Source organism: Anomaloglossus baeobatrachus, chromosome 5 (genome assembly GCF_048569485.1).
Source record: "Anomaloglossus baeobatrachus isolate aAnoBae1 chromosome 5, aAnoBae1.hap1, whole genome shotgun sequence".
Classification (NCBI taxonomy): Eukaryota; Metazoa; Chordata; class Amphibia; order Anura; family Aromobatidae; genus Anomaloglossus; species Anomaloglossus baeobatrachus.
Window position 1 is genome coordinate 501,973,961 of NC_134357.1, and position 12,909 is coordinate 501,986,869.

At 46.2% G+C, this 12,909-nt stretch overlaps 1 protein-coding gene across 1 annotated transcript in view; it reads right to left on the reverse strand.

Annotated features, from left to right (window-relative positions):
- LOC142312837 (uncharacterized) overlaps positions 1 to 12,909 on the reverse strand; it is a 173,345-nt gene that overhangs the window by 1,527 nt on the left and 158,909 nt on the right. The window contains exon 12 of the mRNA XM_075351821.1: positions 10,759 to 10,773. Coding sequence (XP_075207936.1) covers positions 10,759 to 10,773 — 15 coding nt within the window. The remainder of the gene's footprint in view (positions 1 to 10,758; positions 10,774 to 12,909) is intronic.

Here is a 12,909-nt window from a genome sequence, read left to right on the forward strand (position 1 = left end):
TCTTCTGCTGTCTTCCCCAAAGGCATATGTTTCACTTTGCTTGTCACCAATTATTACCAGTTATATGTTCATTGGAGACTTATAAAGATGACTGTAAAGGCCGCTTTACACGCTGCGACATCGCTCAAGCGATCTTGTTGGGGTCACGGAATTTGTGACGCACATCCGGTCGCTTTAGCGATGTCTTTGCGTGTGACACCTATGAGCGATTTTGAATCGTCGCAAAAATGGTCAAAATCGCTCATCGGTGACATGCCCCCCTATTCTCGAATATCGCTGCTGCTCGGTGTACGAAGTAGTTCGTCGTTCCTGCGGCAGCACACATCGCTATGTGTGACACCGCAGGAACGAGGAACCTCACCTTACCTGCGGCCGGCCGCAATGAGGAAGGAAGGAGGTGGGCGGGATGTTACGTCCCACTCATCTCCGCCACTCCACTTCTATTGGGCGGCGGTTCGGTGACGCTGCTGTGATGTCGCTGTGACGCTGAACGAACCGCCCCCTTAGAAAAGAGGCGGTTCGTCGGTCACAGCAACGTCGCACAGCAGGTATGTGCGTGTGACGCTGCCGTAGTGATAATGTTCGCTACGGCAGCGATCACCACATATCGGCCGTACGATGGGGGCAGGTGCTATCACGCTCGATGTCGCTAGCATCGGCTAGCGATGTCGCAGCATGTAAAGCGGCCTTAAGTCAGTGCCATTAGGTGGTGTCTGTCTCATACCCTCCCTACAAGAAGGGTACAGGGAAAGAGCAGTTTGGTCATGTTCAAATAAACCATGGCTTTAGAGCAAGTGGATTCAGGAAAGGAGAACAAGTGCTTTATAATCATTTATTGGTGATACAAGCCAAAGTAAATATCATTCCATCATGAATATATGAATATAGGAGTGAATTAGAAAAATATTATATATTCCTTTCTAGTGGTATTGTAGGATAATATAGTGATTTGTAGTGGTGTACACTGGAACATAAATATTGTTGTGCAGGATTAGAATGGTAGAATATATGTGTCTGTGGTGATACCATGGCTCTTCCCCTCTGTTTTGGGAGACTTGTACATGTGTAACATTAAGGGTTATTTCTAATGACAGTGATACTGTCAGATAGGGAAGGGGATGGACACCTTTGTATAATGTAAACTATAGGTGACATGGCTCCTGTGTATATAATTGTGATTCTATAGGGAGACTGCTGTGGATCCTGGTGGTGATGCTCTCCACTGACCTCCCGGTGTGACTTAACAGATGCCGCGGTGATACATATTTGCATGTCACTGTGAGTCATGTGGTCCATTGTAAGAAGTGTTGAGATTCCCTGCGATGATGTCAGGTGCGTTGATCCCGAATATGACGCGGTCTTGGAGACTCCAGATGTGATGCAGAGACTGGTCTCCCGGATGTGACGTAGGCGCCGTGGTTTGACTGGGCCATTTAAATTAGCACAGTGGTAGAGCGATCCTGTGCGGCATAGAGAGGAAACACGCTGATAGAGGAAGCGACGCATCTTCGCTGGCCCAGCAGCATGGATAGCTGCTGTATGAAGACTCCCCTTATGAATTGAGCAAAGTGAATGCGTCCGTAGAATAAAAACATATTTTTTTAAGTGGAGGAACCCCAGCATAACAGCGCCTGGTGTTACGTGAGGAGGACCCACTGTTCTGAATAGTGCAGGAGGGGACATGGCATATAACTCATCGAGAGTGGGTCAGATCAATCCATATATACAGTATATTTTTATACTGTGTGTTAAATTGTCACAATTTCTGTATGGTGTATGCTTTTTTGCACTTGTGCACTTTAAGCTGGAATATTGGACACTATCAGTGGCAATTACTGGTCAGTTATGGATACATTTTGAACTTGACCTGACTTGATCATTTGCTTCTTTGTGGTGATGTGGGTGTTTTGGTAGGTCTTGAGACATTTAGCTTATCCTATAAAGATAATCCCCTTACTTGGCAGCAAGACTGGCTTGCAAAGTCTCCTTAAGGAGAATAGTGTTCCCCTGTGGTCCCCACATAGCTTTCTCATGAGCCAGATCAGACACCCCCATACTTTGCACTGACGAGGGGCAAGCACCCCGAAACACCGTGTCTGCAAATTGTGATTCTGATCTGGCTTATATATCCTGAGTCATATTGCAAAGGATTGTTAAAAATCCACTTGTGACTTTTAGGATCGCTACTTCCAATAGGTGGCGCTGTGCTAGAGTTTGTCTCCTTTACTGGAGAGACAATTTGAATATTTCTTAGAGGGGCGTGGCAGCTATAAGTCCCCTTACTTGGCAGCCAGACTGGCTTGCAAAGTCTCCTTAAGGAGAATAGTGTTCCCCCGTGGTCCTATAAAGATAGGAAGGTGGTGTAAAATATTTGGCCTTAACTCTTGACAGACACCCACAATAAGTTGACCAATCACTATGTAATAATAATTTTCTGTTTTTACTGGTTTATACACTGAGCCTTCTTGGAGAGAGGGGTGTGTTTTTTAGCCTCGATTATTGAGGTTATGTTTTAAATTTGTATATAGTAGGATACTGGATGGGTACAGGCATAGGTTACAGGTCAGGTTTCTGGAACAGGATACGGGCACTGGATACAGTCTGATGTGCAGAGGAACTCTAACATGCCAGGAACCTTGTTGTAAAGGCACCTCTCAAAGTGGGAGGATGCCTTAAATACTTAATGTCTCTCAGCCATAGGCTGGAGGCATTTTCTAAATGAGCACCTTACTCCTTCAAGAGGCAGGAGATACTTGCAAGTGTGCGAGGACCAGGAAACAGTTGCGAGATCAGAGGAAGACACCTCCACAGAAAAAAAAATGGTGGCATCTCTCTGGTGGGGGGGGGGGAGGGAGGACGTGGGGAAGTACAGATGCACCTCCGCTGGCATTACAGTACCCCCTACTTAAGCCCTCTCCTAACCAGATTAAACATGAATCTCTTCAGAAGTGTAGCGTGGATGTTCCCCTTGGGCTCCCACGATCTTTCCTCAGGACCAAAACCTGGCTAATCCACTTGGAATAGAGTCCTTCCTCTGACCTGCTTCATGGCCAAAATGTTTTTTTTACTTCAAAGACATCTTTCATGCTAACTAGCGAAGGTCTGGCACAAGGGTCCTTGAAGAAGCATTTCAGAACCACAGGTTTAAAGAGAGACATGCGGAAGGAGTTGGGCACATGACGCTAGGCAGGAAGCTTTAGTTTGTAGGCGAGAGCATTGATAGATTTGATTACCTCAAAAGGGATCAATGAAGCAAGGACCCAGCTTATAAGTAGGCAACTTGAGACGGATGTACCATGAGGAGAGCCACACTTTATTTCCTGGGCAAAAACATTGGGGATCCAAATGTCCGTCTCTTGTCCACATGTCTCATCATCCAGTCAGAACACTTTTCTAAGTTGGCCTTGGTGCCCCTCCAGATCCTGGAGAAGTCCTTAGAGAAGACATTAGCCACAGGGATGCCCGAAGTGACTGACACTGGAAGGTGAATGTTGGGCTGTTGTCCATAAACGATAAAGAAAAGCGAATTTGCCGATGCCTTGCTTAAATTATTGTACGAGAACTCTACCCATGGCAATACAATCATGGCCAAAAGTGTTGGCAACCTTAAAATTGTTTCAGAAAATGAAGTATTTCTCCTATAAAAAATATTGCAGCTACACATGTTTTGTTATACACGTGTTTATTTCCTTTGTATGTATTGAAACAGCACTAAAAACATAGAAAAAAAGGTTGGACATAATTTCACACAAAACTCCATAAATGGGCCAAACAAAATTGTTGGCACACTTTCCAAAATTGTGGGTAAACAACTTTTTTTCAAGCATGTGATGCTTGTACAAATTCACCAGTGGCAAGTAAAAGATGTGGGCAATATGAAAATCACTCCTGAAACCAGATAAAAAGAGGAGAATTTGACTCTATCTGGAGAACATAAAGGAGGAGAAGAGAACTGTCTAAGAGGACTTGAGAAACAAAATTGTTGAAAAAAAAAATTATATCAATAATCTCAAGGTTGCAATTCCATCTCCAGAGATCTTGATGTCTACGGTGCACAACATAATCAAGAAGTTTACAATCCATGGCTAATCTCCCTGGACGTGGACTGCACAGAAAAATTGATGAACTGTTGCAATGCAGGATAATCTGGATGGTGTATACGCAGCCCCAATCAAGTTCCAAATAACATAAAGCTGTCCTGCAGGCTCAGTGTGCATCAGTGTCAGAGCGAATATTTGAATGAAATTAAAGGCTTTTGCAGGAGACCCAGCAGTACCCTACTGCTTACACAGAGACAAAAAAGCTAGACTGCAGTTTGCCAAAATTTACGTAAGCCAGAATCCTTCTGGGAAAAAGTCTTACGGAGATATGAAACCAAGAGAGAGCATATTGATAAAGCATTTAACAAAAACGGAAAGACCTACAAAAAAAAAAAAAAAAAACACAGAATCTACAGTCAGATATGACGGAATTTCAAAGATGTTTTGGAGTAGTTTTGCTGCTACTATAGTGGGCTTTACACGCTGCGATCTCGCTACCAAGATCGCAAGCGATCGTACCCGCCCCCGTCGGTTGTGCGACACGGGCATATCGCTGCCCGTGTCGCACAACCTCGCTTACCACCATCACACGCACTTACCTGCCCTGCGATCTGCCTCCTTGGTAAGGGGACGGGTCATGCGGTGTCACAGCGACGTCACACGGCAAGTGGCCAATAGAAGCGGAGGGGCGGAGATGAGCGGGATGTAACATCCTGCCCACCTCCTTCCTTCCGCATAGCTGGTGGAGGCAGGTAAGGAGATGTTCATTGCTCCTGCGGTGTCACACACAGCGATGTGTGGTGCTGCAGGAACGATAAACAGCATCGCTAATGAGAGGAAAACAATATTTTGTTTTAGGACGACCTCTCCGCGGCAAACGATTTTGGCCGCCTTTGCGATCGTTTAAGGTCGCACATAAGTGTTACACGCTGCGATCTCGTTAATGACGCCGGATGTGCGTCAAAATCATCGTGACCCCGACAATAATTCATTAACGATATCGTAGCGTGTAAAGCCCGCTTATGAGTTGGTGCCTTGACTGTGTGCAAAGAAGATTCCTGAAATTTGATGCGTGAAAGAAAAAGTATCTATCCAGTATACTGTGTAAGGAATCCCAAAAATCGTTCTGATAGCTTGTTTGACGGTCACTGGACCATTAGGGGTTAATGTCAGTGCCAGATTCTAGATAGGGACACCGTTTTCGCCTCCTTCCCAGGATATGGCCATGTGTCGTGGAAGGAGGCGAAAAAGGTGTCCCTATCGAGAATCTGGCACTGACATTAACCCCTAATGGTCCAGTGACCGTCAGACAAGCTATCAGAACGATTTTTGGGATTCCCTACACAGTATACTGGATAGATACTTTTTCTTTCACTCATCACATTTCAGGAATCTGCTTTTGTCTATTCAGGAGCGACTGGACATGAAAAAGGCCATGCGAGGCCGAAACGTCTCCTACATTAGTTGTCCAAAAAAAAATTTCCACTGAGTTTTTGCAAATACGTTATTCTGTCTTGTTAATTAGAGAGAGAGAGTGCAGTGTTTTTTCAATATAGATGTTGTGGACCACGGTCCGCTCACTAGCACCTCTAAGTAAAACTAGGCTGCGTGCACACTAATTTTTTCAAATTGACTGTGTTCAAGGCATTGTAACACTCACCACTGGTGAGGGTAAAGTGGCAAACAGAAGTAGACTCACTGACCATGCGGGGAGCCCAGGCTTACCCTTTAGTGGGAGTGGCTTGACTAAGCACCCATTGTGAGACGGACGCCATGTGCCACTCCCAGGGCAGAGACCAGGACTGTGGCACCTAACCCCCAGGGCAAGGACAGACACAGGTGCAGACGTGCAGAGTCTCTAGTGTAGAAAGGGACCACTGGGGTTGCTGAGGTGGATAGCATGGTTAGGATGGACAGGCAGAGTCACTGGTATACACAGGGACCTCCCAGATAGCAGAGGCAGATTGCATGGCCAGGACGGAAAAGCACCGAGGTACTGACAGGACAGGGGAACAGAAATAGGACAATACACTGGCACGGACACATACAGTGGACAAGGGGATCTGACAACTAGCTAGCTAGGGAGCAGACCACTAACTAACCACATTGCTCAGGCACCTCTCCTAGTGCGAGAGTGCCTTAAGTACCCAGTGCCTCTCAGCCATAGGTTAAGAGGCACTTCAAAGAAATGGCATGTTGGCCCTTTAAGAGAAGGGCAGCTTCGAGCGCGCATGCCCTAGGCGCACTCCTGGACGACCTGTGCGGCACGCACAGGCCCCAGGAGGAGGAAGCAGTGAAGGCCCATGTGGAGGACTGCAGGAAAGTCAGGCAAGGAAGTGCAGGCTGGCCGCATCGGTGAGTGAGACGGTGTCACTGCTGGGAGGAGGTGGAGTGGTGTAGGGACGCCGGCGCTACAGTCCCCGCCCCTCTTATGCCTCCTCTTCCTTAGACCTGAAGGAAGTCTTTTCTCCAGAAAGATGACCATGGAGTTGATGGGAGAAGAAATGGCTAATGGAAAGGAAGGACTGAATGGTCATTGCTAGGAAGGCTTTTTATGAAACACAGAACCAATAACCAAGGTAGATATCTCAGAAGATTCAAGGACACTTAGGTACTCCTCACTCTTCTTATCAAAGTTAATGGTAGTTGGCTGACAGGCAGAAAGCAGGACCAGTTGTCAAGAAGGTACCACTGAAGATCAGTACGGAAGGGCACTAACCAAGAATTTCTCATGGCATTTCAGTCCCCAGTGGAACACCTCATTGAATTTCAAGTCCAGAACAGGCTCAAGAGCACGGAGTCAAGGCAGGCCTAGAAGAAACGAACAAAACAAGTTTGTAAGAACAAGGAAGTAGATCTTCTCTGAATGCGTATCTCTCACGAGCAGTTCCACAGGTTCAGAAACGAAGCGTATGGGTTTGGAATGAAGCATTTCATCGACGGACCAACAAGGGCTTCAGAAGGCATCGGATGGGGATCTGGTAATGGTCCATCACAACTCGCTGACCGAACTTCCCAATGGAACCGGAGTCCAGATGAGCTGTCTAAGAGAACTGAACTCCTCCATACAATGCGGACATGGACTGGACCAGCAAAGAAGAGGGACTGCTCTTGCTAAGGTTGATCCCTCCTACCATGGCAAAGGCAGAGGGTTCCAGCTTTAAAAGGGCAGATTTTGGGCGGGGTGCTCCTCCATATACACTCTTGGCTTGGCAATTTTCACATTGTTGATCAGACATTTTGATACTATTTACTTGTATAGGCTCAGGAACAGGAGAGGAAACTGGAATCTGGGAAGCAAATGGCCTCTAGAAGGATGGAGCCAGGTGAATAGGTTTCTTCACACAGAAGACTTTCTTGTAACGTTCCTAGAATTTAAGATCACACAGGGTAGTGGTTATATCACGACCAGCCAGTTAGTACTTGATTCTCCCGGATAAAACTTCCCAAAAGGCAGACGCAAGTTCCTGATAATTCCATCTTAAATTAAGAATCGAGGGTGCAGAACTGAACCGCATATTGTCCCACAGTCAGAACTCCTTGACACAAGTGCAGAAGAGAAGATGCAGTCAAGATAACCTGAGCCGCGGTTCCTCAAAAACTTTACAGACGGCTTGCAGAAATTCCTACACGTTAGAGGTAATAGAGTAATTTATTTCCCAAAGTGGATTGACCCAAGATAGAGCCTCTCCACCAAGGTGCGACATCAGGAATGTAACTTTGGAACGGTCTAAAGAAAACTGATGGGCCAACAGCTTAAAGTGCAGGGTGCACTGGTTGATGAAACCTCAACATTCTTTGGGATCACCATAAAAGTGGGGTGGAGCAGCCAGAGAGGGTCTGGATTCAGACGGCACCAGGGCTGGAGCGTTCAGGCGGACATTCACTGACCGAAGGTGAGCCGGAAGTTGATTTTGTTGATCCCACACCTGCGACAACTCACAGTACAGTTCAGACAGAGGCAGAAAACTGGATTCAGCAACTGAGCAAACTGTTACGCTTGCCACTGGTGATGGCAAAGCGGCAAGCAGAGGTTGACCACAGGGGGAGTCCAAGGTTACCCTTTAGTGGGAAGGGTGTGACTAAGCACCTGCCAGGTACCACTCCCAGAACAGAGACGGACACAGATGCAGACTAGCAGAGTCTCTGATGTAGACAAGGACTATCGGGATGGCTGATTCAGATAGTACGGCCAGGACAGTTGGGCACAGTCACTAATGTAGACAGAGACTACCAGGATGGCTGAGGCAGATGGCACGACCAGGACGGACAGGTACTGGAGTACCTACAGGGCAGGGGAACAGGAATAGGACATTGTACACTGGCATGGACATGGACAAGGTGACCTGACAAATAGATAGCTAGGGAACAGACCACAAACTAACCACACTGCTCTCCCTAGTGGGAGAGTGCCTTAGGCTATGTGCCCACGTGTGCGTATTGCATGCAGTTACGCTGCGTTCTGCACTGCAGCGTAACTGCATGCGTCCTGCGTCCCCTGCACAATCTATGAAGATTGTGCATAATCCATGCCCATGTTGCATTTTAGAATGCAGCGATTTGCATGCTGCCAAATCGCTGTGTTCTAAAAAGCAACATGTCACTTTTTTCATGCGCTTTGCATGCTGTCTCCATTCTGTCTATAGGGAGAGGCAGCATCCAGAGCGCACGAATTCTGCAGTCACCAAAGTTTCAGAACGGAGCTTTTCAGCTGCACTCTGAAGCAGACATGCATTGACAAAACGGTGCGGTGCAGAGCGCACACACGTGGGCACATAGCCTTAAATACCCCGTGCCTCTCTGCGATAGGCTGAGAGGCACTTCCAGGAAATAGCACTTTTAAGATAAGGACAGCTGTGTGCACGCACATGCCATAGACGCACTCCCGGAGAACCTGAATTTTGAGTCGCAATGTAATGTCCAGTATCAGAATACTGGGTTTCCGTCCTAAATCATAGATCTTCCAGTAGGACATTGATTATAAATGTAATTCAAGACAAGACACCCAGCAATGGATGGAACAAAGCGCTGTAGGGTTCTGAAGTGGCAGCAATGAGTCCGGAACTTAGGGGTACTTTGCACGCTGCAACATCGCTAGCCGATGCTTGCGAGCGCGATAGTCCCCGCCCCCGTCACACATGCGATATCTTGTGATAGCTGCCGTAGCGAACATTATCGCTACGGCAGCTTCACACGCACTTACCTGCCCTGCGATGTCGCTCTGGCCGGCGACCCAAAGGGGGCGGGTCATGTGGCATCACAGCGACGTCACACGGCAGGCGGCCAATAGAAGCGGAGGGGCGGAGATGAGCGGGACGTAAACATCCCGCCCACCTCCTTCTTTCAACATAGCCGGTGGAGGCAGGTAAGGAGATGTTCCTCGCTCCTGCGGCTTCACACACAGTGATGTGTGCTGCCGTAGGAACAAGGAACAACATCGTATCTCATATTGGTGCGACATTATGAAAATGTCCGACGCTACACAGATCACCGATTTATGACGCTTTTGCGATCGTTTATCGGCGCATCTAGGCTTTACACGTTGCAACGTCGTTACCGGCGCCGGATGTGCGTCACTTTCGATTTGACCCCGACGATATCGCAGTAGCGATGTCGCAACGTGCAAATTACCCCTAAATCCCATTGAACACCTGTGAACAGATCTTAAAATTGCTGATGAGAGAAGGCACCCTTCAAATATGAGAGACGTGGAGCAGTTTGCAAAAGACAACTGGTGTAAAACACTTGTTAATGGTTATAGGAAGTGATTGATTGCAGTAATTAATTTGAGGGTGCCAACAAATTTTGTCCCCCTGTTGTAAGTGGCGCAGATTGTATGCTCCTCACAGATCAAGCTTGGTAAGATCCTGGCACCTCTCAGACGATCCAATTATTCCAATATGAGAGGCAACAGTCATTTATTCTTAATTGTGATCTGATTGAGGCCTGTACAGTTATTACATGGCCAGAAAGCCCCATCCTTAATTGGAAAGTGCTGTAGACTATGTTGACGCTGTAAAAATAAAATGTATTTTTTATTTATTATTATCTTTTTTCTTGACGATGAAGAATCCAGCTCTGCTAGCGAAGAGGACTTCTAGATAAACCCTCTTGCCAGGTTCTCCTACACGTAGTCTAACTTGGCCCGAGTTTCCGCCAGAGATTGAGGATAGATATGACCTTGAGGAGGGACGGATCACTGAAGCAAATCTATAGGACAGTCATATGGCCTATGAGGAGGTAATGTCTCTGCTTTTTTCTGGTCAAATGTGTCCGCTTACAAAAAATAAGTGGGCGGCAGACCCAGCAAACTGGATGGTGACAAAGAGGCACTTGCAGGACGTACAGAGATGAGACACCTCTCACGTCAGGCGAGTCCCCAACAAAGCACCTCACCAGACTGCCAGTCCAAGAAGCGTTAGTGAATTTGAAGCCAAGGCAGGCCTAGGAGAAGTGGATGAGACAGGTTAGGCAGCACATAGAAGGCGATCTTTCTCATATGCAGGGCTCCTACTCGAAGCTCTAACTGCTCTGTAATGAAATGGATGGCCTCGGAAAAAGCTCTTCCTTTGACCAACGATATTAACAAAGGACTCTGTAGGCATAGAAGAGGAATACGATAGCGATCCACCAAGACTTGTTGCATAAAGTTTCCTGCAGATCCAGAATCCAGATACGCCACCTCTGTGAACCGAATGTCTCCAGATGATACAGCCACAGAGAGAGTCAAAGGCTAAGAGGAATTTTTGTCGCCAAGGGTTACCTCTACAACCTTTGGATTTGCAGTGTTCCTGCCGGTACTCAGATATCTTAAAGCAGTCACGTAGTCTACATTGATTCTGGAGAGACAGCAGACGCTGAATGATGAGGAATGAGTGATCTCTAGAAGGACGGAGCTACACGCAAGGATCTTTTGTCTTGTGTCACTTTTCTGGATCATTCTTGGAACCTCAGATCAATCCGGATAGATGGGGAGACTAACTTGTCCAGGGTAATAAGGATATCATGACCTGCCATCTCGTACTTAATGCTACCAGAAAGACCCTCCCAGAAGACGGCTATCAACTCCTTGTTGTTCAATCCCAGTTCGGAGGATAGTGTAAGGAACTGAACTAAATATTGACCCACCCCCACCGTCAAACTACCCTGTCGCAGTCTGAGAGGTGAGGAAATGGTTGAAGTGACTCAACCCGGCTCATCAAAGACCTTGCTGAATGCTTCTAAAAAGAGCTGCAGATTCATGTCATTGGATCTCCTTTGTCCCACAAGGGGTTGAGCTATGCTAGTGCCTCTCCACCTTGGTGGGACATTAAAAACGCTACTTTGAACAGATCTGAAGGACACTAATGTGACAGCAACTCATAGTGCATAGTACACTGATTAATGAAGTTACGGAATTGCTTAGCATCCCCATCTAACGTAGGCGGGGCACACAGGCGTAGACCAACTCAGGAAAAAATCTCAGTCAGTGAAAGAATAAGTGCAGTGGAGTAACTAAGTATTTGATACACTGCCAATTTTGCAAGTTTTCCTACCTACAAAGACTTGAGAGGTCTATAATCATGACAGTCACAATTAAACAAAGAAAAAAAAAGCAGTGAAGATGGGTCGGGGCTGGGTCTTCCAGCATGACAATGATCCAAAACACTCAGCCACGGCATCTAAGAAGTGGCTCTGTAAGAAGCATTTCAAGGTCCCTGTGTGGCCTAGCTGGTCTCTAGACCTGAACCTAATAGAAAATCTTTGGAAGGAGCTGAAACTCAATGTTGCCCAGTGAGAGGCCCCAAACCTGAGAAATGTGGAGAACATCTGTATGGAGGAGTGGGCCAAAATCCCTGCTGCAGTGTGCAAACCTGGTCAAGAACTACAGGAAACATCTGACTCCTGTAATTGCAAACAAAGGTTTCTGTACCGAATATTAAGATCAGTTTTTCTATTGTATCAAATACTTATTTCATGCAATATAATGCAAATGTATTATTTATAAATCATTCAATGGGATTTTCTTGATTTGTGGGGGATTCTGTCTGTTACAGTTGACGTGTACCTACGATAAAAGTTAAAGACCTCTCCATTCTTTCTAGGTGGGAAAACTTGCAAAATGGGCCGTGTATCAAATACTTATTATCCGCACTGTAGATTATAGTGTTTTTTGCTCACCTGTGCGGTTATCTGTATGAATCTCCTCTTTACACTGCTCATCACCCCTCACATATGTCTCTATAGTATTCATATAGGTCAGATCTTTATCCTAAAGCAAAAATTGTAAAAGTCACAGACAGATGGAGAAGTCATGTAAGAGGATTTAGAAAACAGAAAACATCATAAACATGATATAGAATTATGACATAACAGCAGTAGTTTTTATATAGTTCCTGTATAAATCTAAACTGTCAGCTTTTAATTTTAACCAAGAGTCTCCATAACCAGAAAATTGTGAGAAGATCCAGACACCTAATGTCTATGATCAGCTTTATCCTGTCACCTCCACCAAGTATTAGCCATACACTGGTGGATATAACAAGACTGAACACAAGACCTTCACCGCCGTCTACACATCACAGGGAGATTTCATGACACCTTCTCTCCATCTACCTGATCATCCGGAGGAACATCAGAATTTTCTTCTGAAGAGTCCTGTGGAAGAAGAGGACGGGGACATCTCTCTGGTGTTGTCCTCCCACTGGATAGATCTGGAGGAAACACATACAGGGACTGAATTCATTCTTTACATACAGATAATTATAGGCCGTGTGTATTTAGTCCTGTCTATTACCTGGTGATGTGAGGGGCTGGGGATCCTCCATCATGACGTCCTTGTACATATCTTTGTGTCCTTCTAAATACTCCCACTCCTCCATGGAGAAAT